At 37.7% G+C, this 25,014-nt stretch overlaps 1 protein-coding gene across 3 annotated transcripts in view; it reads left to right on the top strand.

Moving 5' to 3' along the window:
• The window catches only part of KYNU (kynureninase), a 119,448-nt gene that overhangs the window by 25,660 nt on the left and 68,774 nt on the right, over positions 1–25,014 (top strand). For all 3 annotated transcript variants that reach the window (XM_061135695.1, XM_061135694.1, XM_061135696.1), the window contains one exon: positions 7,564–7,646. In XM_061135695.1, coding sequence (XP_060991678.1) covers positions 7,564–7,646 — 83 coding nt within the window. The remainder of the gene's footprint in view (positions 1–7,563; positions 7,647–25,014) is intronic.

Raw genomic sequence — 25,014 nt, 5'->3', positions numbered from 1 at the left:
TGCTGCCAGCCCAGCGGTATCAGTAGTATTTGAGGTTCATGAACACGGTCTTGTTTCCTTCCATTCCACCCCCAATCTTTAATCTCAAATGGGTTGTTCATTCATTTTTTTGCTCCTAAATATTTAGCTTAAAACTCTACTCTAGCCTTTTCAGCTAAGGTTGTGTTGGAAGGAAAGCTTTTCCTCTATTAACTTTCCTTCTAGTGGTTGGGGGCCTGAGGATTAATTGACAACAGATAGATTAGCTTACTAGCGTGTGAGACAAGTGCAATTGTGTGGTAGTTTGAGCATTCTTTGGCATTACCTTTCTTTGGGATTGGAATGAAAACTGACCTTTTCCAGTCCTGTGGCCACTGCAGAGTTTTGCAAATTTGCTGACATATTGAGTGAAGCACTTTCATAGCATCATCTTTTAGAATTTGAAATAGCTCAACTGGAATTCCATTGCCTCCACTAGTTTTGTTCGTAGTGATGCTTCCTAAGGCCCACCTGACTTCACATTCCAGGATGTCCGGTTCTAGGTAAGTGTGAGTGAGCACACCTTCATGATTATCTGGGTCATGAAGATCCTTTTTGTACAGTTCTTCTGTGTATTCTTGCCAACTCTTCTTAATATCTTCCGCTTCTGTTAGGTCCATACCATTTCTGTCCTTTATTGAATCATCTTTTCGTGAAATTTTCCCTTGGTATCTCTAATTTTCTTGAAGAGATCTCTAATCTTTCCCATTGGATTGTTATCCTCTTTTTCTTTGCATCGATCGCTGAGGAAGGCTTTCTTATCTCTCCTGGCTATTCTTTGGAACTCTGCATTCAAATGGGTGTATCTTTCCTTTTCTCCTTTGCTTTTCGCTTCTCTTCTTTTCACAGCTATTTGTAAGGCCTCCTCAAACAACCATTTTGCTTTTTTGCATTTCTTTTTCTTGGGGATGGTCTTGCTCCCTGTCTCTTGTACAATGTCATGAACCTCCTTCCATAGTTCATCAGGCACTCTGTCTATCAGATCTAGTCCCTTAAGTCTATTTCTCACTTCCACTGAGAGTCCCTTGGACTGCAAGGAGATCCAACCAGTCCATCCTAAAGGAGATCAGTCCTGGGTGTTCATTGGAGGGACTGATGTTGAAGCTGAAACTCCAATACTTTGGCCACCTAATGTGGAGAGCTGACTCATTGAAAAAGACCCTGATTCTGGGAAAGACTGAGGGCTGGAGGAGAAGGGGACGACAGAGGATGAGATGGTTGGATGGCATCACCAACACAATGGACATGAGTTTGGGTGGACTCTGGGAGTTGATGATGGACAGCAAGGCCTGGCATGCTGCGGTTCATGGGGTCGCAAAGAGTCAGACACGACTGAGCGACTGAACTGAACTGAACTGAGATTAGCTTTCTAGGTGGTACTAGTGGTAAAGAATCTGCCTGCCAGTGCAGGAGACACAAGAGACACATGATGCATGTTCAACCCCTGGGTCAGGAAGATCCCTGGAGTAGAAAATGATAACCAACTCCAGTATTCTTGCCTGGAGAATCCCATGGAAACAAAAGCCTGGGGGCTCTACAGTCCATGGGGTCACAAAGAGTTGGACATCATGCAACATGTGCGCACACACACATACACAGATTAGCAGGAGAAAACTTTATTTTACATGGGTACAGAAACACACTACAGTGATTCACTTACCAGCCAGAGTAAGGGATTAAAACAAATTTAACAAAAAGTGGGGAGCTTCAGTAGGAAAGTATGGTCAGCTCTACTGGGCTTTTCCATCTTCATAATAACCAGCAGAATATTTCCTGCTTGGGAGCTCCCAAGTGAAAGATTGAAGGAAAGTAAATGTGTAACTCCTAGTGCTAAGGGCCATTCTTCTCTGATGGTGGGTCAGTGGTGGTGGTGGTATTTTTAGGAGGCTTTCCTTAAGTCTGGACAATGTTTCTTTCTTAGGTCAAACATGCTTTTAAAGTAATCTTCCTGCCACTCTGGTGGCCTATTGTTTCCTTCCCTTCCCTTTCTAACTATTGCCTTTGTTTTAGTACTAAATTTCCCCTGCATGTTTGGTTTGCCTCTGGATCTGGAGTGTCTCATTATTGCAATGAGTATCATCTGATTATCTGTTCTTCATCTCCTCCAATCCTACTTCTGTCCTACTTCTCAGCAGATACCCAAACCAGGACAGTGCCCCACCACATTCTTGACCAGTGAGATTTTGAGAACTGATCAAAGAGAGCTACACAGTCATTAAATAATGTACCTTAAAATTAGTTGCTTAACAGAAGAAAATAATATTAAAAATTTATAATCTTAACAGTAACTGAGAAATTTGAGTGTTCTAAGTGAAATATTGCTCTGGGATATTGATATCAAACCTCTGGGCATCCATGACCTATAACATAGGAAATGCCATTTGGCTTATGTTTTTCATCTTCTAGGTCATTATCTTTCATGGGCTATTGTAGGCATACTACCTATTTATCTACAAAATAAACCATCACTGGTCATAATGCAGCTTAATATTATAATTCATGTGACTGCCATATTTGATTACTTTACACCAAAGAAAAGTCAAGAATACAGGCACACTTAGAAATATTTTAGGACTCAACTGATTTCTTCGAAAACTCAAGTGATTCAAGGCAAGACTATGAAAATAAAATGCTTACCTCTGTATTTTTTAAATGCCTATTAGTATTTTCCAGATTCATTTTCAACTGTATATGATTTCTAAAGTAGGTTACTAACACTTTACTTGGAGAATATATTATTTGTTTGATGAAATGATAATATTTAGATTATTTTAATTTTCTGAAATGGAAAACTTTTAGTGTAATTTCACTTTGATATATAATAATTAGCTATCAGCAAGAAGATATAACAACAATAAGAAGCAACAATATCATATGCTTGTTCATTATGGGTCTGTTGAGATGGATAGGCAATAAACTTAATTTGGGGGAACATTTAAAATTAAATATTTACTAACGACCCAGATCAATTAAAGGAGAATAACATGAGGTAGTAATCATAGTGGTAAAATTCAGCTATGTCAGTCCTAAAGAGGACATTGTAAGTTGAAAGATGTATGCTGTGTCCCTAGGTAGTAATCACTATATTATTGGTCTACTGGGTTATCCCATTTGCTAGATAAATAAATGACTTTCTTTTTTATAGGAGCAAAAAGCTGCCACAGTTGTGTCTTTATAGGGATTCTTATAAAAACTGAGACATTTTAGGTAGAATTACCTAAAAAGAAAAATATCACACTGAATTACACAGTAGGAACAAACTGCCTGGTTTGCAGTGACTTAGCTTACATGGTAATATGTGTGCAGAAAGGGTGCTGGTGAAGCACATGGGAGACATGTGCTTCTGCAGACCTGCAGTCTCATTCAATTTAAGGGTTTCTTTCTTTAAAAAATATAAAGGTGTATTGTAGAGGAGGAAAGACTTTCCCCCTACTCTCATAGGTCCATTACTGGATCTAGGAAATAAAGTAACAGGCAGATTAACAGAAGAAAAGGCATAAAATTTTATTACATTTTAATATTACATGCGTGAGGGCACCACAGGAAAAAAAAGAAATGATCATCCAAAAAAAGCAATGAGATTTGAAAGCTTATATATTGTCTTAATAGGGGCTAAGGAGGAGCTATACAGGTCACTCTGAGAAAAATAAATTATTTTTAGGAATGATGAATAGGCTGTTAGAAGAATAAATGAGAAGTATGGTAGTTTGTGACAAAGTCTATCTGACTGTGGTGCTGACTTCGTCTCCTCTCTTGTGACCTGAGTCAACCTTCCCTTGTTGATGAAACTTCTGAAGAGGGAATTTATGACAATTGAGTTCTTTTGGAGGATCTGTCTTCAGGCAGATAAGGGGAGTTCAGAGATATCCTCCCCTTGCATTTGCTCTTTTTCAAGTGCCTCCAGCACAAAATAATCCTTATGCCCAAGCGGCAAGTGTTAGTGTGGCATATTCTGCCTCCAATATGAATAAGAAAGTACATGGTGTGACATGTTACAGAGCTTTTCCTGACATCTCTGTTGGCTAATCATCAACCGGGTCACAGAAAAAAGTTGTGATATCATTCAGGGAGACTCTGTGAAATCTTATTTATTTGCTTACTGGGGGGAGCTTTTAAGTGCAGGGGCACTTTTCATTCTGTAGGATAGTTAAAGCACAGTCCTATTTCAAAGAGGATCCACATTTCTATTAACTTCCTAATTAGATTTTATATCCTGAAATCTAATTTCATGAGCAAACACTGCTCTGCAGACATCTCAGCCGACTCACAGCAATGACTGATGCAATGGTAGTGAGTGAACTCTTTCCTATGCTCTCTTTTCCTTCACAGCATTAGTAAAAGATTGCAACTATACTGCAACTACTTCTAAGCAGTTTAGAATGAAAACAACATAAGCTTTCCCTTAAATTGAATATGTATGTTTATAACTGCACTGTGATCCACATCAGCTCTTTCTAATGAAAGGCCACTTTGAGTTTATTTAGGTAACACTTCCTAAATACCCTAGGCTAGTAGACTGGCAAAATGAAGAAGCTGATTCTGTGTGTGACATCTTAAAGGAAGGAAGATGCCAAAAGCATTGCAGGAAGAAACGGATCCTTAAAGATTATTACCATGGTGTCTACCAGGGTGAGAAGTAGGTGGCATAATATTCTGAGATATAAATTCTCTGAGGCAGAACATAGAATTTTACTGCCTAAATGCAATAAGATGTATTGTGCTATCAGCAAGGCCATGGAGCTCTGTGTGATTAAAATAAAAAAGGATCCAAGTATCTGCCTTTAACTACTATTTAATGATAAAGATTTTTGTCTTTAGCATTTATATTGGAAGTCAAGAAAGAGGCAAGCTGCAGGCTATCTAACAATAATATGAATAATGCTGCTGCCGCTGCTAAGTCGCTTCAGCCGTGTCCGACTCTGTGGGACCCCATAGACGGGCAGCCCACCAGGACACTCACTAACAATTGTCCTTCTCTTCCTCCTTAGTTCTTATAGCCTGTTTATTCTCCAAGTCTTCTTCCTTCATCTCACTTTATATGGTAACCAAAGTACTAGTTTAAAAGCTGTTTTACACCACATGCTGACGTGAAGTGCAGTGTTAAGTCACTCAGTCGTGTCTGACTCCTTGCAACCCCATGGACTGTAGCCCGGTGCCAGGCTCCTCTGTCCATGGCATTCTCCAGGCATACTGCAGTTGTGCCATTTCCGTCTCCAAGGGATCTTCCCAACCCAGGGATCAAGCTCGGGTCTCCTGGGTCTCCGCATTGCTGGTAGATACCGTCTGAGCTACCAGGGAAGCCCTCACGTGCTGATGAAGTGAGTTTTAACATTAGATTTGCATTAGGAAAGACAACTCAAAAAAAGGGTACCATGTACCAAGATCCTTCAAATGGTATCTTATTTATTTTTTATAGAAATCCTTTAAGGTACATATTATAACCCATTTTCTTTTATAAAAGTGGGAAATTAGGTACTATAAGCTTCTAATAAATGTAGCTTCGTATGTAGTATTGACCTGGAAACTGGCTCATCCCAGGTGATGGAGCCAATTGTTAAACATTCAGGATTTTCACTGATGGGGGGTATTCACACCACAGAAATCAGCAAGGGCTCCTCCTTTCCAGTGTCCCCATTGCTCGTAGTGGAGAAAAAAATCCTTTGGCCTTCTGAGGTTTTAACTGATAGCCTTGTAATAAAAGAGAGGTTAACAAGATAAAAAAAGAATTTTGCTTATTAACACAATTTATTAACATGAATACCTAAAGGATACATAGGGAATATTTAGGGGAAAATGAATAACTCCTGAAGGCAGCTTGGAATTCAAGCTTACATCTCATTTAATAGCCAAAGAGGAAGAAAGATGCAGGCCTCTTAGGGGATAGTTAAGGACTTCTTTGAAGGATGGATGGATCCCTGGGGAGTAGATAGGAGGAATAGTCTGAAGTTTATCTGGGAGGTGGTGTTGACTTGTAGTCTCTCCTTGCTAAGGGGCTTCCCAGGTAGCTCAGATGGTGATGTGTCTGCCTGCAGTGCAGGAGACCTGGGTTTGATCCCTGGGTTGGGAAGATTCCCTGGAGAAGGAAATGGCAACCCACCCAGGTATTCTTACCTGACGAATTCCAGGGACAGAGGAGCCTGGTGGGCTACAGCGGTCACAACTGAGCAACTACCATGCACACACTGTGCTGAGTCAACTCTTTTCTAGCTGATGAAACTCCTGGGAAGACTTATGATAACTGAGCTTCTTTCGGCGGGTCTGTCTTTAGGCAGATAGCGAAGCTCAGAGAAAGCCCCTTCTTGGATTTTCTATTTCTTCAAGTGCCTACAGCACAATATGATGAATGGACCACAATGATGTTTTAGGATGGCATATTCTACTACCCTTCACCTCTGAGAGAAGGTTTTTCAGCTCACTGCCACCAGCTTATTTAATTCCAGAATATGTATTCATCACAGTAACACTATACATAGAGCACATGCTTATTCCTTTCTTCCAAGTTTACATAGTCTTTGGATTCCAAAAGAATTAAGAACAGTCTATTCCAGAGCTTTCTAACATACAAGTTTGTAACAGCACACAAAGTCACTCTCTTCTTGATTTCTTCTCCTATTTTTCAAATGTATTTGCCTTCCTCATTTGATAGAAATGACTTGAGAGTTGACATTTTCTTATGTATTTAGCGTTGTTTCCATTATGTCTACTGAGATACTTACTAGAATAACAAAATTGAGCTAGAATGTGATAGATGAAGTTGCTAGAAAATATGGGATTCCTAGGTGGCTCAGTGTGGTAAAGAATTCACCTGCCAATTTAGGGAACACAGGAGCGATCCCTGGGTCGGGAAGATCCCCTGTAGGAGGAAATGGCAATCTATTCCAGTATTCTTGCTGGGATAATCCCATGGATAGAGGAGCTTGGTTGGCTACAGTCCGTAGAGTCACAAAGAATCAGACAGGACTGAGCACATGCAGGTGAAGATATAGTATTGTCTCTGATTATCGCCAAGTTTCACTACTACCTTAAAATGTCATCATGAGTATAGTCACATTTTATATACTTCTATTTAATTCACAGATTATAATTACATTTTAAAATGTAATTAATAATCATTTTAATATCTAGCCTCAAGTGGTAGTAAAATGTTGTAGTATAGATGCAATTAAATGGAATGGTATACAGGTAAGATACTCAAATAACCTTAGAATTTTCAAAAGAGAAAAAAATAATATCTTAGACTTCAACATAGGGAAAGATAATGAAATATTATATGGTCAACACCCCCTATACAACTCACCAAAAAGGAAAACAAAGAAATTTTTTAAAATTACAAGTTAAAAACCAGAGTTCTCAAATATTACTTTTGGTTTTTAAAAAAGCATGCTTTTTATTAAAACATTACAAAGACTCACTTAGAAATGTTCAGTCACTCATGCTGGTATTTGAAAACTCACACACACACACTCACACAGACACACAGAGATACACACTATACACACAGATGCACACCAAAACTAAGATTGTTATATCCATTTTCAATTTCAGGGGAGCCTATGGTCATGAGGTAGGGAAACGTCCTTGGATTACAGGAGATGAGACTATTTCAGGACTTATGACTGACATTGTGGGTAAGTACAAAGTGAATTTTTTCCAAAAAACTCATAAAGACATAATCATTTGGTTATACACATAAGTTTATAAGATAAATATTTTATTGAAGAACATCCTGATTTTTTATTTTAATCTATAATACTAAAGAGTAAACGTGGGGGGAGGAGCCAAGATGGCGGAGGAGTAGGACGGGGAGACCACTTTCTCTCCTACAAATTCATCAAAAGAACAACTGAATGCAGAGCAAACTTCGCAAAACAACTTCTGATTGCTAGCTGAGGTCATCAGGCGCCCAGACAAGCAGCCCATTGTCTTCGAAAGGAGATTTTTACAATTTTTTTAATTAGGGGGGAAAAAAAAATAAGTTCTTTTTCTTTCTTTTTTTTTTTTCCTTTTTTCTTCTTTTTTTTTTCTTTCCTTTTTCTCTTCTGTTTTCTATTTTTCTTTTTCTCTTATTTCTTTTAAAGTCCTCTAGTACTCCTCTACTACTCCTTAATTTTCATTTTCAATACACTATAACCTTACAAAAAAAAAAAAAAGAAGAAGAGAAGCCCTATTTTTAAACCGAAGATTATTCTCTCCCAATCTTGACTCTCTGTTTTCTACCTCAGAACACCTCTATTTCCTCCTTTCCCCTTCTCTTCCCAATCCAATTCTGTGAATCTTTGTAGGTGACTGGGCTACGGAGAATACTCTGGGAACAGACAGCTGCGTAGATCTGTCTCTCTCCTCTTGAGTCCCCCTTTTTCTCCCCCTGCTCATCTCTATCTCCCTCCTCCCTCTCCTCTTCTTCATGTAACTCTGTGAACCTCTCTGGGTGTCCCTAACGGGGGAGAATCTTTTAGCCATTAACCTAGAAGTTTTCTTATCAGGGCTGTATAGTTGGAGAAGTCCTGAGACTACAGGAAGAATAAAACTGAAATCCAGAGGCAGGAGACTTAAGCCCAAAACCTGAGAACACCAGAAAACTCCTGACTACATGGAACTTTAAGTAATAAGTGACTGTCCAAAAGCCTTCATACCTACACTGAAACCAACCACCACCCAAGAGCCAATAAGTTTTAGAGCAAGACATACCACGCAAATTCTCCAGCAACGCAGGAACATAGCCCTGAACATCAACATACAGGCTGCCCAAGGTCACACCTAACACATAGACCCATCTCAAAACTCATTACTGGGCACTCCATTGCTCTCCAAAGAGAAGAAATCAAGTTCCACGCACCAGAACACTGACGCAAGCTTCCCTAACCCGGAAACCTTGACAAGCCAATCGTCTAACCCCACCCACTGGGTTAATCCTCCACAATGAAAAGGAACCACAGACCTCCAGAATACAGAAAGCCCACTCCAGATACAGCAATCTAAACAAGATGAAAAGGCAAAGAAATACCCAACAGGTAAAGGAACATGAAAAATGCCCACCAAGTCAAACAAAAGAGGAGGAGATAGGGAATCTACCTGAAAAAGAATTTAGAATAATGATAATAAAAATGATCCAAAATCTTGAAAACAAAATGGAGTTACAGATAAATAGCCTGGAAACAAAGATTGAAAAGATACAAGAAATGTTTAATAAAGACCTAGAAGAAATAAAAAAGAGTCAATTAAAAATGAATAATGCAATGAATGAGATCAAAAACACTTTGGAGGGAACCAAGAGTAGAATAACAGAGGCAGAAGATAGGATAAGTGAGGTAGAAGATAAAATGGTGGAAATAAATGAAGCAGAGAGGAAAAAAGAAAAAAGGATCAAAAGAAATGAGGACAACCTCAGGGACCTCTGGGACACTGTGAAACGCCCCAACATTCGAATCATAGGAGTCCCAGAAGAAGAAGACAAAAAGAAAGGCCATGAGAAAATACTCGAGGAGATAATAGCTGAAAACTTCCCTAAAATGGGGAAGGAAATAGCCACCCAAGTCCAAGAAACCCAGAGAGTCCCAAACAGGATAAACCCAAGGCGAAACACCCCAAGACACATATTAATCAAATTAACAAAGATTAAACACAAAGAACAAATCTTAAAAGCAGCAAGGGAGAAACAACAAATAACACACAAAGGGATTCCCATAAGGATAACAGCTGATCTATCAATAGAAACCCTCCAGGCCAGAAGGGAATGGCAGGACATACTGAAAGTAATGAAAGAGAATAACCTACAACCTAGATTACTGTACCCAGCAAGCATCTCATTCAGATATGAAGGAGAATTCAAAAGCTTTACAGACAAGCAAAAGCTGAGAGAATTCAGCACCACCAAACCAGCTCTTCAACAAATGCTAAAGGATCTTCTCTAGACAGGAAATGCAGAAAGGCTGTATAAACGTGAACCCAAAACAACAAAGTAAATGGCAACGGGACCACACCTATCAATAATTACCCTAAATGTAAATGGGTTGAATGCCCCAACCAAAAGACAAAGATTGGCTGAATGGATACAAAAACAAGGCCCCTATATATGCTGTCTACAAGAGACCCACCTCAAAGCAAGAGACACATACAGACTAAAAGTGAAGGGCTGGAAAAAAATATTTCACGCAAACGGAGACCAAAAGAAAGCAGGAGTCGCAATACTCATATCAGATAAAATAGACTTTCAAATAAAGGATGTGAAAAGAGACAAAGAAGGACACTACATAATGATCAAAGGATCAATCCAAGAAGAAGATATAACAATTATAAACTTATATGCACCCAACATAGGAGTACCGCAATATGTACGGCAAACACTAACGAGTATGAAAGAGGAAATTAATAGTAACACAATAATAGTGGGAGACTTTAATACTCCACTCACAACTATGGATAGATCAACTAAACAGAAAATTAACAAGGAAACACAAACCTTAAATGACACAATGGACCAGATAGACTTAATTGATATCTATAGGACATTTCACCCCAAAACAATCAACTTCACCTTTTTCTCAAGTGCACGCGGAACCTTCTCCAGAATAGATCACATCCTGGGCCATAAATCTGGTCTTGGAAAATTCAAAAAAATTGAAATCATTCCAGTCATCTTTTCTGACCACAGTGCAGTAAGATTAGATCTCAATTACAGGAAAAAAATTGTTAAAACTTCAAACATATGGAGGCTAAATAACACGCTTCTGAATAACCAACAAATCATAGAAGAAATCAAAAAAGAAATCAAAATATGTATAGAAATGAATGAAAATGAAAACACAACAACCCAAAACCTATGGGACACTGTAAAAGCAGTGCTAAGGGGAAGGTTCATAGCATTACAGGCTTAAATCAAGAAACAAGAAAAAAGCCAAATAAATAACCTAACTCTACACCTAAAGCAATTAGAAAAGGAAGAAATGAAGAACCCCAGGGTTAGCAGAAGGAAAGAAATCTTAAAAATCAGGGCAGACAGTCAGGATGGCTGCTATGCAAAAGACTACAAGCAATAAATGCTGGAGAGGGTGTGGAGAAAAGGGAATCCTCTTACACTGTTGGTGGGAATGCAAACTAGTACAGCCGCTATGGAAAACAGTGTGGAGATTTCTTAAAAAACTGGAAATAGAACTGCCATATGACCCAGCAATCCCACTTCTGGGCATACACACTGAGGAAACCAGATCTGAAAGAGACACGTGCACCCCAGTGTTCATCGCAGCACTGTTTATAATAGCCAGGACATGGAAGCAACCTAGATACCCATCAGCAGATGAATGGATAAGGAAGCTGTGGTACATATACACCATGGAATATTACTCAGCCATTAAGAAGAATTCATTTGAACCAGTCCTAATGAGATGGATGAAGCTGGAACCCCTTATACAGAGTGAAGTAAGCCAGAAAGATAAAGAACATTACAGCATACTAACACATACATATGGAATTTAGAAAGATGGTAACGTTAACCCTATATGCAAAACAGAAAAAGAGACACAGAAATACAGAACAGACTTTTGAACTCTGTGGGAGAATGTGAGGGTGGGATATTTCAAAAGAACAGCATGTATACTATCTATGGTGAAACAGATCACCAGCCCAGGTGGGATGCATGAGACAAGTGCTTGGGCCTGGTGCACTGGGAAGACCCAGAGGAATCGGGTGGAGAGGGAGGTGGGAGCGGGGATCGGGATGGGGAATACATGTAAATCCATGGCTGATTCATATCAATGTATGACAAAACCCATTGAAATGTTGTGAAGTAATTAGCCTCCAACTAATAAAAAAAAAAAAAGAAAGAAAATAAATAAATAAATAAATAAATATGCTAGGTTAAATTAAAAAAAAAAAATCAGGGCAGAAATAAACGCAAAAGAAACTAAAGAGACCATAGCAAAAATCAACAAAGCTAAAAGCTGGTTTTTTGAAAAAATAAACAAAATTGACAAACCATTAGCAAGACTCATTAAGAAACAAAGAGAGAAGAACCAAATTAACAAAATTAGAAATTAAAATGGAGAGATCACAACAGACAACACTGAAATACAAAGGATCATAAGAGACTACTACCAGCAGCTCTATGCCAATAAAATGGACAACTTGGATGAAATGGACAAATTCTTAGAAAAGTATAACTTTCCAAAACTGAACCAGGAAGAAATAGAAGATCTTAACAGACCCATCACAAGCAAGGAAATCGAAACTGTCATCAAAAATCTTCCAGCAAACAAAAGCCCAGGACCAGATGGCTTCACAGCTGAATTCTACCAAAAATTTAGAGAAGAGCTAACACCTACCTTACTCAAACTCTTCCAGAAAATTGCAGATGAAGGTAAGCTTCCAAACTCATTCTATGAGGCCACCATCACCCTAATTCCAAAACCAGACAAAGATGCCACAAAAAAAGAAAACTACAGGCCAATATCACTGATGAACATAGATGCAAAAATCCTTAACAAAATTCTAGCAAACAGAATCCAACAACATATTAAAAAAATCATACACCATGACCACGTGGGCTTTATCCCAGGAATGCAAGGATTCTTTAATATCAGCAAATCAATCAATGTAATACACCACATTAACAAATTGAAAGATAAAAACCATATGATTATCTCAATAGATGCAGAGAAAGCCTTTGACAAAATTCAACACTCATTTATGATTAAAACTCTCCAAAAAGCAGGAATAGAAGGAACATACCTCAACATAATAAAAGCTATATATGACAAACCCACAGCAAGCATCACCCTCAATGGTGAAAAATTGAAAGCATTTCCCCTGAAATCAGGAACAAGACAAGGGTGCCCACTCTCACCACTACTATTCAACATAGTGTTGGAAGTTTTGGCCACAGCAATCAGAGCAGAAAAAGAAGTAAAAGGAATCCAGATAGGAAAAGAAGAAGTAAAACTCTCACTGTTTGCAGATGACATGATCCTCTACATAGAAAACCCTAAAGACTCTACCAGAAAATTACTAGAGCTAATCAATGAATATAGTGAAGTTGCAGGATATAAAATTAACACACAGAAATCCCTTGCATTCCTATATACTAACAATGAAAAAACAGACAGAGAAATTAAGGAAACAATACCATTCACCATTGCAACAAAAAGAATAAAATACTTCGGAGTATATCTACCTAAAGAAACAAAAGACCTATACATAGAAAACTATAAAACACTGATGAAAGAAATCAAAGAGGACACAAACAGATGGAGAAATATACCGTGTTCATGGATTGGAAGAATCAATATTGTCAAAATGGCTATTCTACCCAAAGCAGTCTATAGATTCAATGCAATCCCTATCAAGCTACCAACGGTATTTTTCACAGAACTAGACCAAAGAATTTCACAATTTGTATGGAAATACAAAAAACCTCGAATAGCCAAAGTAATCGTGAGAAAGAAGAATGGAACTGGAGGAATCAACCTGCCTGACTTCAGACTCTACTACAAAGACACAGTCATCAAGACAGTATGGTACTGGCACAAAGACAGAAATATAGATCAATGGAACAGAATAGAAAGCCCAGAGATAAATCCACGAACCTATGGACACCTTATCTTTGACAAAGGAGGCAAGGATATACAATGGAAAAAAGACAACCTCTTTAACAAGTGGTGCTGGGAAAACTGGTCAACCACTTGTAAAAGAATGAAACTAGAACACTTTCTAACACCATACACAAAAATAAACTCAAAATGGATTAAAGATCTAAATGTAAGACCAGAAACTATAAAACTCCTAGAGGAGAACATAGGCAAAACACTCTCCGACATAAATCAAAGCAAGATCCTCTATGACCCACCTCCCAGAATATTGGAAATAAAAGCAAAACTAAACAAATGGGACCTAATGAAACTTAAAAGCTTTTGCACTACAAAGGAAACTATAAGTAAGGTGAAAAGACAGCCCTCAGATTGGGAGAAAATAACAGCAAATGAAGAAACAGACAAAGGATTAATCTCAAAAATATACAAGCAACTCCTGAAGCTCAATTCCAGAAAAATAAATGACCCAATCAAAAAATGGGCCAAAGAACTAAACAGACATTTATCCAAAGAAGACATACAGATGGCTAACAAACACATGAAAAGATGCTCAACATCACTCATTATTAGAGAAATGCAAATCAAAACCACAATGAGGTACCATTACACGCCAGTCAGGATGGCTGCTATCCAAAAGTCTACAAGCAATAAATGCTGGAGAGGGTGTGGAGAAAAGGGAATCCTCTTACACTGTTGGTGGGAATGCAAACTAGTACAGCCGCTATGGAAAACAGTGTGGAGATTTCTTAAAAAACTGGAAATAGAACTGCCATATGACCCAGCAATCCCACTTCTGGGCATACACACTGAGGAAACCAGATCTGAAAGAGACACGTGCACCCCAGTGTTCATCGCAGCACTGTTTATAATAGCCAGGACATGGAAGCAACCTAGATGCCCATCAGCAGATGAATGGATAAGGAAGCTGTGGTACATATACACCATGGAATATTACTCAGCCATTAAGAAGAATTCATTTGAACCAGTCCTAATGAGATGGATGAAGCTGGAGCCCCTTATACAGAGTGAAGTAAGCCAGAAAGATAAAGAACATTACAGCATACTAACACATACATATGGAATTTAGAAAGATGGTAACGATAACCCTATATGCAAAACAGAAAAAGAGACACAGAAATACAGAACAGACTTTTGAACTCTGTGGGAGAATGTGAGGGTGGGATATTTCAAAAGAACAGCATGTATACTATCTATGGTGAAACAGATCACCAGCCCAGGTGGGATGCATGAGACAAGTGCTTGGGCCTGGTGCACTGGGAAGACCCAGAGGAATCGGGTGGAGAGGGAGGTGGGAGCGGGGATCGGGATGGGGAATACGTGTAAATCCATGGCTGATTCATATCAATGTATGACAAAACCCACTGAAATGTTGTGAAGTAATTAGCCTCCAACTAATAAAAAAAAAAAAAAAAAGCAAGCCAAAAAAAAAAAAAAGAGTAAACGTGCTTTTAACTGAGACTTGATTGCTAATATTGTTGTTGTTTTGTTCATATATATTCTAAGGCTATTATTTACTCATCAGTGAAAAACATTCACACTTATAATTAAGGAAATTTCATAGAAATCAACTTCAATTAATTTTCTAAGAGTTTATTGCATGGTAAAATAAACATTAACCTTCACATGCTAAAGGCCTAAAACACCAATATATTTAGGTTCATCTCAACTTAATCTGTAGTGATCTTTTAAAATTAGGCTGAGTGCTGTTGAAAATAATATCATTGATACTGTATTTTCAGTCTATGATGTATTTCCTAAAGTGAGTTCTATATACTGTTGGTAAAGCTACTCAATGTAGTTTTAAATGGTAAATGTGTTATCACATTGAAAAAAAATTATTTGTTTAATCGGGTAGATTATTCAGCATTGCTTAAAGTCTTATATGAAATTTAAGGTATTAAACTATATATATATATGTATGTATGTGTGTATAATATATACATATACACACACATATCTATCCCATAGTATCTCCTACATAAAGCCACTTCTTTAAGATCAGGAAATATAACAATCTTCCCTAAAATATACAAATAACCACAGAGAATTAAACAAAGTGAGAAGACAGAGGAATATTTTCCAAACAAGGAACAGCGAAAAACTGCAAAGAACTAAGGGAAGTGTTGATAAGTAATCTACTCAATAAAAAATGCAAAGTAATGATTATAAAGATGCTCAATTAATTCAGGAGAATAGGTGAAAATAATGAGGAATTAAACAAACAATTAGAAAATATGAAGAAGAACCAAATGGAGCCAAAGGAAACAACTGAAATAAACTAGAAGGAATCAGCAATAGAGTAGATGATACAGAGGAATGTATCAGCGAACTGGAAAACAGAGTAAAAAATTATTCCAGCTAAGCAGAAAAAAAGAATAAAGAATTGAAAAAGAGGGACAGTTAAAGAGATATCTGGGACAATATCAAGTATACTAACATTCACATTATAAGGGTCCCAGAAGGAGAAGAAAGGGGCAGAAAAGTTATCACAAGTGATGATTCCTGAAAACCTCCCTAACCTGCGAAAGGAAACAGACATCCAGGTCCAGGAATCACAGAGGGTCCCAAATAAGATCAGCCCACAGAAGTCCACACCAAAACACATTTGTAATTAAAATGTCAACAAAATAAAGAGAAAAATCTTAAAAAAGCAGCAAGGGAAAAGCAATTTATTACACATAAGAGAACTCCCAAAAAAACAGTAGCTGACTTTCCAGCAGAAACTCTGCAGGCCAGAAGGGAGTGGCATGATATATTTAAAGTGGTGAAAATAAAAAAGCCAACAACCAAGAATACTCTGCTTGGCATGACTATCATTCAAACTTGAAAGAGAATGAAGGAATTTCACAAATAAGCAAGTGCTAGAAAAATTCAGCACCACTAAATATGCTTTACAGGAAATGTTAATGAGACTTCTGTAGGTGGGAAGAAAAGGCCACAAGTAGAAATACAAAAATTATAAAAGGAAAAATATCTCTTTTTTAAATGTCCTATACACAGTATTCATTTGTTCTGCAATGATTCACATTTTAAATAGTACTTTCTGACAACATGCCAGTTGGCTCTTCTTTAATAGGGTAATAAGAATAGCAGTTCACATTCAAGGTGGCGGTATCACCTGACCACATGCGAAGGGTAAGCACAGACCCTCTGGGTGTGTTGCGGGCATGTTGTCTCGGGCAGCGTGTTTCTAAAGGAAGGAAACAGGAGAGATTGGGAGAAAGAACACCCCTGTTTTTGCAGAAGTCATTACTCTTTCTAAGCAGTGGTCATATTAGCTTTGCCGGTAACCCCATGTAGGGAGAAGAGGAAGAAAGGAGCACGTCTCGCTTTAGATGCTTGGTTGGGATGTTGCCTGCGAGAAGGATGTTTAGGGACACATATGACAAGAGACTAGCCCCCACATCTATCAGGTGAAGCTTCCTCAATCCTCAGCCACCATTCACACCCTCTGGACTGCCAGCAAGACAGGGAAGAAACCTTCAGCTTTCGTTCTGTGCTTAGCAAGGAGAGATTCAAAATTATCATAGTCAAAACAATTTATGTTAATATAGTTTTATAAACAGACCACAAATAATTTAGGAACACTATGTTTCTAACTTCTTATGTATTTCTGGGACTCATCCCAGCATAAGGACAGTCTTCTGCCACAAATAGACCCGCAAAAATAGATCCACAGGAAATGACTTTGCATTTTCAGTTCAGTTCAGTCATTCAGTCGTGTCCAACTCTTTGGGACCCCATGGACTGCAGCACTCCAGGCTTCCCTGTCTATCACCAACTCCCAGAGTTTACTCAAACTCATGTCCATTGAGTCGGTGATGCCATCCAACCGTCTCATCTGTTGTCCCCTTCTCCTCCTGCCCTCAATCTTTCTCAGCATCAGGGTCTTTTCCAATGAGTCAGTTCTTCGTTTCAGGTGGCCAAAGTATTGGAGTTTCAGCTTCAACATCAGTCCTTCCAATGAATATCCAGGACTAATTTCCTTTCGGATGGACCAGTTGGATCTCCCTGCAGTCCAAGGGACTCTCAAGAGTCTTCTCCAACACCACAGTTCAAAAGCATCAATTCTTCGGTGCTCAGCCTTCTTTAAAGCTCCCTAAAGTTTCTGGCTTCCCAGAAAGCCTCAACACAATAGAGAAGCAGATGACTCTAGATGGCTCAGTCTAGGCTGCAGAGCCACCACCCAAGTTTAAATATTCAGTTGACTATGAATTAGAAGTGATAATACCTGAAAACCTCCCTAACTTGGAAAAAGAAACAGACATCCAGGTCTATATATCAACTGTGTTAAGCATGAATGAGCATGGAACACACTAATGCTTAATATAGGCCAAACTGCTAGACTTTTAAGGAAAATAAGTTCTTAGTTTAAGAACTATATCAATATGTAACCTGTTCTATTAAAAAAGTTAAAATAAATAATAATAAATAAGCACCTAAATAGAAAGGTTGCAAGCAAAGGCTAGCTCTGTTTGCTGCTATTTATTTTTGAGTAATCACTACACTATACACGTTTCTACCTCTTTTACGTGGTTATATTACAGGATCAGAATATCAGTTTCTAGTTTAAAGTAAGAGGTTAAGTACAAACTGAAATGCTCCCTTCTGCTCCAAACACAGAAAAATAGAAAAAAAAAATAGATTAACAAACATATAGCAACACTTAAAAATTAAAAAGAAATCTCTATTGATCAGAAATATGATATTTGCTGAAGAAAGAAGCACTTGGAAGCTGGACGCACAGTATTTGAGGAGTAGTGCATGGAGCCAGCATGAGGATGTAGGGTCTGAGTGTGGGACTTGCACAAGAAGCCCCAGGGTGAATCTACAGAGCTCTGGATGTTTGGGGCTCAAACCCAAAGTTAGGACGTTTTAACTAGGGTGGCTAAAGGTGAAAGCATAGCATCTCCTTCCAAACCAGTCAGGATCTTGGGAGCACAGAGCACTTGATCAGACTGCCAACATAATCCAGAGGATACGTATATGTACATATATAGTGTTATGGAGAGAATTCCCACCTGAACAATCCTGGATAGCATTTATAAATGTGTTGCCTAGTTGTCTGATAACACTTTTAATCTGTGTTCATTTCTTAGAAGCCAATTATATTCATTCAAATGCCTAACATGTAAATCTAAAAAAAAAAAGAAAGAAAACTGAAAAAATCCTGAACTAATTTGAACTGAGCATTTATGTTTTCCTTAGATGTGGACTGTTTTTCCTTTGCTAGATTTGCTTTCAGCACATAAATTGCATTCTAATTCTATTATTTTGTGATTAATATTTATCATGCTCTAAAGAGGAGTTAGGATGTTAAGCCAGGGAAGTGGTAAGGCAATTATTTAGTGAGATTTATAAAACCCATAAAACTTGCAAAAAGGTTTCCTTTCACCATTTAAATGTTTATAGCTCCACTGCAACTTATTAAACCTGTGTGTGTTTTGTTGCCCAGCAAATTGTATATGTCACAATTATCAATGAAATTTCAAACCAGCCCACCTCTCATTACTGTTAATAAGATTATTTTTAAAAATGAATAAATATTCAGATTACTTAGATTAACAAAATTGAACTTATTAAAAATGTTTTAAACAATATTTATCAGTTCTAGCTTTAGGGATTTTTGTGTGTCTTTGAAATACCACACAAAGGCATGTGACATATATGGGATAAACTTAATTTTGTTTTTTGCGGTTTTGTCCTTGAACGTTGTATTAATTCGGAGAAGGCAATGGCAACCCACTCCAGCACTCTTGCCTGGAAAATCCCATGGACAGAGGAGCCTGGTAGGCTGCAGTCCATGGGGTGGCGAGGAGTCGGAGACGACTGAGCGACTTCACTTTCACTTTTCACTTTCATGCATTGGAGAAGGAAATGGCAACCCACTCCAGTGTTCTTGCCTGGAGAATCCCAGGGACAGGGGAGCCTGGTGGGCTGCCGTCTATGGGGTCGCAGAGAGTTGGACACAACTGAAGCGACTTAGCAGCAGCAGTTGTATTAATTAAATTACAGTCATCTAATCCTAATTATATAGTATATAAAATGACAATTATCTTTTGAAATGAGCAAAGTCACATTTGTACATAACGGAACTCAGTACAGTATATGTACTATTTATTATATGTGTATATATATATATATATTTCTCAAAGTTTCAAGCCTTAATATGACAAATGAATTGTCATATTTAATTTGAATTATCAGTGCATCATTAAATCTAAACTAGCTTCTTTATTTTAATGACTATTTTATTAAATGTCTATTTTGTTCTCTACAAGGTATGTTTTATCAGGAGAAATAATTCTACCTTTTTTTGTTGTTGTTGACAGTATCTGCAAAAGAGGACTATGAGCACTATTTTAAAAGCTTGTTTTTTTAATCTTTTTCAGTAGCTAATACCTATGTCCCAAATTTATTTACTTTTAAAATTGTATATATTAATCAAATAAATGGTTCTTAATTTAAGTTTAAAAATGAATGAGTTTACTTTGTTTGCTTTAGTAGGAACTGATTCTTTTATAAGGTATTTGTGTATGTGGTCATGTTGTCTTTTTTGCTGCAAATCTCAGGTTTCCTTTTTGCCTTTGTTACTAGTAAATTCTGAGAAAATCTGATAGAGTGAACTAGCGAAAACATTTAATAGCTTCTAATTTGTTTCTCATCAGCATATAGTGTACTTTGTTGCAATTTTTAAAAATCATTCTTTCTCACTTTAAATGCAAGAAACCTACTATCCTCTTTGGAGGTAGATATTGTATAAATTAAAAAATTTAAATTATATGGTAACTACAGAAGACAGGAGCAGAAGTCAAAATGATTTTTGTTACTTGTGGGCTCTCTAAATGAATCAGGAGCAAACAGACAAGCTTAAGTTTTGGACTACGATTGAATCTTCCAGGTTCTTAAAACCACAGCCTTTATTTTGTCATAATACTTCTGAAAAAAAAGGAACAGGAGGATAATAAAAATTATTATGTGTACAAATTGATAGAGTGCATAGAGAAGAGAAAGAGATAATGAGCAACCCTATTAACTCATAGATAGAGAAAATAATTTCCATTTCATATGAGATGAAAAACTTTTAATAAAACATATATATATATATTATCAAACATTATATACATCTCTTTCACTTTTCATATATATATAAACAAATGAAGCTTATCATATACATGTTACATGCCTTTTATGGTATTTCAAAGGCACAAAAGTCTCTATAGGTAGAACTGCAGAACATGGAATAACTTTCTCTTACAATTAATGTCACATTATCAGGGTGCTAGAAATAGAATTGCTGAAGAATATTATTAATATTATAATTAAGCCTACTTCTCCTTGGGCACATAAACATTACAGAGGGCTAGATACATTCATTTTGGCTTATAAAACTATTGTAATATGAACATAAATTTGCTTTATGAAACGAGGTTGACCCTCAGAGAGGTAATATCCCTGGGAGCTCTCTCCTAATAGCCATGAATCATCAAGCACACTCGAGACACCTCTAAGGACCACAGGAATTTGCTACTTGAAAAATAGAGTGGAAAGTTCTCAGATTTAGCTTAACTACTAACCTTAGAACAAAACAATAACATTTGCATCTGCTTAATAAAATATACAGAACATGGCATGGCAGTTATGAGAACCTTCTTATCAAACACTAAGCAGCTAGGGACCCTGTCATTGTTACTTTGCAAAACATTTGAAATTAAATGAGGATGAGAAAGATGCAGAAGGATATTAGTAATGAACTTGGGCTTCCTATATTTGACATACAGGGAACAGATAACATAGACAACACTTCCAAATGTTACCTTGAACAAAGATTTTATTTATTTATTTTTCTGAGAGAGAAAGATTTTTGTCTTGTACTTCCTATCTGTGAGAATTTTAAGCAAGTTAGTTCATCCGCTTGCAATTAGTTTCCTCATTGATAAAAGTGGAAAATGAAGTAGATACCTTATTGGATTACTGTGAAGATAACACAAGTCACACTAGAAGTGTTGGTACATAATAAGGGCTCAATAAACATTAGTTGCTAGGCATGGATATAAGAAGGTAATGCCTGTATATAAGTTTCACCTTCTGGTAAAGCAAAAAATTGTGTTCAATAAATAAACAAGCAGTTCTCACTCTTCAAATGAGAACCCTGGCTCACACACATCTCAGAAGAAATAATTCAATTTTTTACACTTACTGCAGGGGGTTGCACATGATCTTCTAAAGTAAAGTGAAAAGGAAAGTTGCTCAGTCGTATCCAACTCTTTGTGACCCCTTGGACTACACAGTCCATGGAATTCTCTAGGCCAGAATGCTGAAGTGGAGTGCCTTTCCCTTCTCCAGGGAATCTTCCCAATCCAGGGATAGAACCCAGATTTCTTGCATTGCAGGCAGATTCTTTAGCAGGTAAGCCACAAGGGAAGCCAAAGAATACTGGAGAGGGTAGCCTATCCCTTCTCTAGTAGATCTTCCCAACCCAGGGGTCTTGTGCAATGCAGGCAGGTTATTTACCAACTGAGCTATTAGGGACGCCCATCTTCTAAAGACTCTTTCAAATCCTGATACGTTTTCAGGAAGTTTTAGAAATCTTTGGCCTCCAATAAATTTGCCTCCAATACTTTGCAGTACTTTCACTTTTAATTTTTATTGAATTATAGTCAGATAGATGGATAAAGAAAAGCACTAACACTAAAAGTGTTACTGTTAGTTGCTCAGCCATGTCCAACTGTTTGTGACCTCATGGACTGTAGCTCGCAAGGCTCCTCTGTCCATGGAATTTTCCAGGCAAGAATACTGTAGTGTCCATTCCCTTCTCTAGGGGATCTTCCTGACTCAGGGATCAAACCCCGGTCTCCTGCATTGCAGGTGGATATTTTACCATCTGAGCCACGAGGTAATGGAATATTACTCAGCCATAAAGAAAAAGAAGTAAGCCAGAAAGATAAAGACCATTTTAGTATACTAACACATACATATGGAATTTAGAAAGATGGTAACGATAACCCTATATGCAAAACAGAAAAAGAGACACAGATGTACAGAACAGACTTTTGGACTCTGTGGGAGAAGGCAAGGGTGGGATGTTTCGAGAGAATAGCATCGAAACATGTATATTATCTAGGGTGAAACAGATTACCAGCCCAGGTTGGATGGAATAATACCTTATGCAGGGATGTGCATGGACCTAGAACATATTATACTGAATGAATTAAGTCATACAGATAAAGACAAATACTGAATAAAATAAGTAACAAGCAAATTTGGCCTTGGAGTACAGAATGAAGCAGGGCAAAGGCTAATAGAGTTTTGCCAAGGGAACACACTGATCATAGCAAACACCTTCTTCCAACAACACAAGAGAAGACTCTACACATGGATATCACCAGATGGGCAACACCAAAATCAGATTGATTATATTCTTTGCAGCCAAAGATGGAGAAGCTCTATACAGTCAGCAAAAACAAGACCAGTAGCTGACTGTGGCTCGGATCATGAACTTGTAATTGCCAAATTCAGACTTAAATTGAAGAAAGTAAGGAAACCCACTAGACCATTCAGGTACGACCTAAATCAAATCTCGTATGATCATACAGTGGAAGTGACAAATAGATTCAAATGGTTAGATCTGATAGAGTGCCTGAAGAACTATGGACGGAGACCATGACATTGTATAGGAGGCAGTGATCAAGACCAAACTCAAGAAAAAGAAATGCAAAAAAGGCAAAATGGTTGTCTGAGGAGGCCTTACAAATAGCTGTGAAAAGGAGAGAAATGAAAGGTAAAGGAGAAAAGGAAAGATATACCCATTTGAATGCAGAGTTCCAAAGAATAGCAAGGAGAGATAAGAAAGTCTTCCTCAGTGATCAATGCAAAGAAATAGAGGAAAACAATAGAAGGGGAAAGACTAGAGATCTCTTCAAGAAAATGAGATATACCAAGGGGACATTTCATGCAAAGAGGGGCACAATAAAGGACAGAAATGATATGGACCTAACAAAAGCAGAAGATATTAAGAAGAGGTGGCAAGAATACACAGAAGAACTATACAAAAAAAGATCTTCACAAACCAGATAATCATGATGGTGTGATCACTCACCTAGAGCCAGACATCCTGGAATGTGAAGTCAAGTGGGCCTTAGGAAGCCTCACTGTGAACAAAGCTAGCAGAGGTGATGGAATTCCCATTGAGCTATTTCATTTCCTACAAGATGATACTGTTAAAGTGTTGCATTCAACATGTCAGCAAATTTGGAAAACTCAGCAGTGGCCACAGGACTGGAAAAGGTCCATTTTCATTCCAATCCCTAAGAAAGACAATCCCAAAGAACACTCAAACTACTGCACAATTGCACTCATCTCACACGCTAGTAAAGTAATACTCAAAATTCTCCAAGCCAGGCTTCAGCAATATGTGATCCGTGAACTTCCAGTTGTTCAAGCTGGATTTAGAAAAGGCAGAGGAACCAGAGATCAAATTGCCAACATCCACTGGATCATCGAAAAAGCAAAAGAGTTCCAGAAAAACATCTACTTCTGTTTTATTGTCTATGCCAAAAACTTTGACTGTGTGGATCACATTAAACTGTGGAAAATTCTGAAAGAGATGGGAATACCAGACCGCCTGACCTGTCTCTTGAGAAACCTGTATGCAGGTAAGGAAGCAACAGTTAGAACTGGACATGGAACAACAGACTGGTTCCAAATCAGGAAAGGAGTACGTCAAGGCTGTATATTGTCACCCTGCTTATTTAACTTATATGCAGGGTACATCATGAGAAACGCTGGGCTGGATGAAGCACAAGCTGGAATAAAGAATGCCAGGAGAAATAATAAATTCAGATGTGCAGATGACACCACCCTTATGGCAGAAAGCGAAGAAGAGGGGCCTGGCAGGCTACAGTTCATAGGGTTGCAAGGAGTCGGACACAACTGAGTGACAAAGCACAACCTAAAAATAGTACAAAAGACAGTATATGCAAACCAGAAACAGGCTCAGGGATTAGGAAAGAGACAGTGATTTCCAAAGGGGAGAGGGAAGAGGGGGGGGGAGGAAATTAGGGCAGTTACAAACTACCATGTATAAAATAGCAATAAGGATATATTCTATAACACAGGAAATTATAGCCCATACTTACAGTTTTTGATGTTTCAACATTAGTTCAAAAAAGTTCTTAGGAAAAACAAAAGGAACAAAGGAAAGCAACTTGAAAGAATTTCAACTTTTGCTTTAAATGAAGATTTATTGTCATATGGAATGCTGATAATATCGAAATATCTTAAAGGTACAAACATGAATTTCAGAAATACACATTGGACCAAAAGAAATAGGTCAATTAAGTAAATTTTCTTTTGAAAATAAGTTTAAAATCCATCTGATTTGTAGCCCATGCAT

The sequence above is a fragment of the Dama dama genome, chromosome 33 (genome assembly GCF_033118175.1).
Source record: "Dama dama isolate Ldn47 chromosome 33, ASM3311817v1, whole genome shotgun sequence".
Lineage (NCBI taxonomy): Eukaryota > Metazoa > Chordata > Mammalia > Artiodactyla > Cervidae > Dama > Dama dama.
This window is presented reverse-complemented; position numbering and strand designations above follow the sequence as displayed.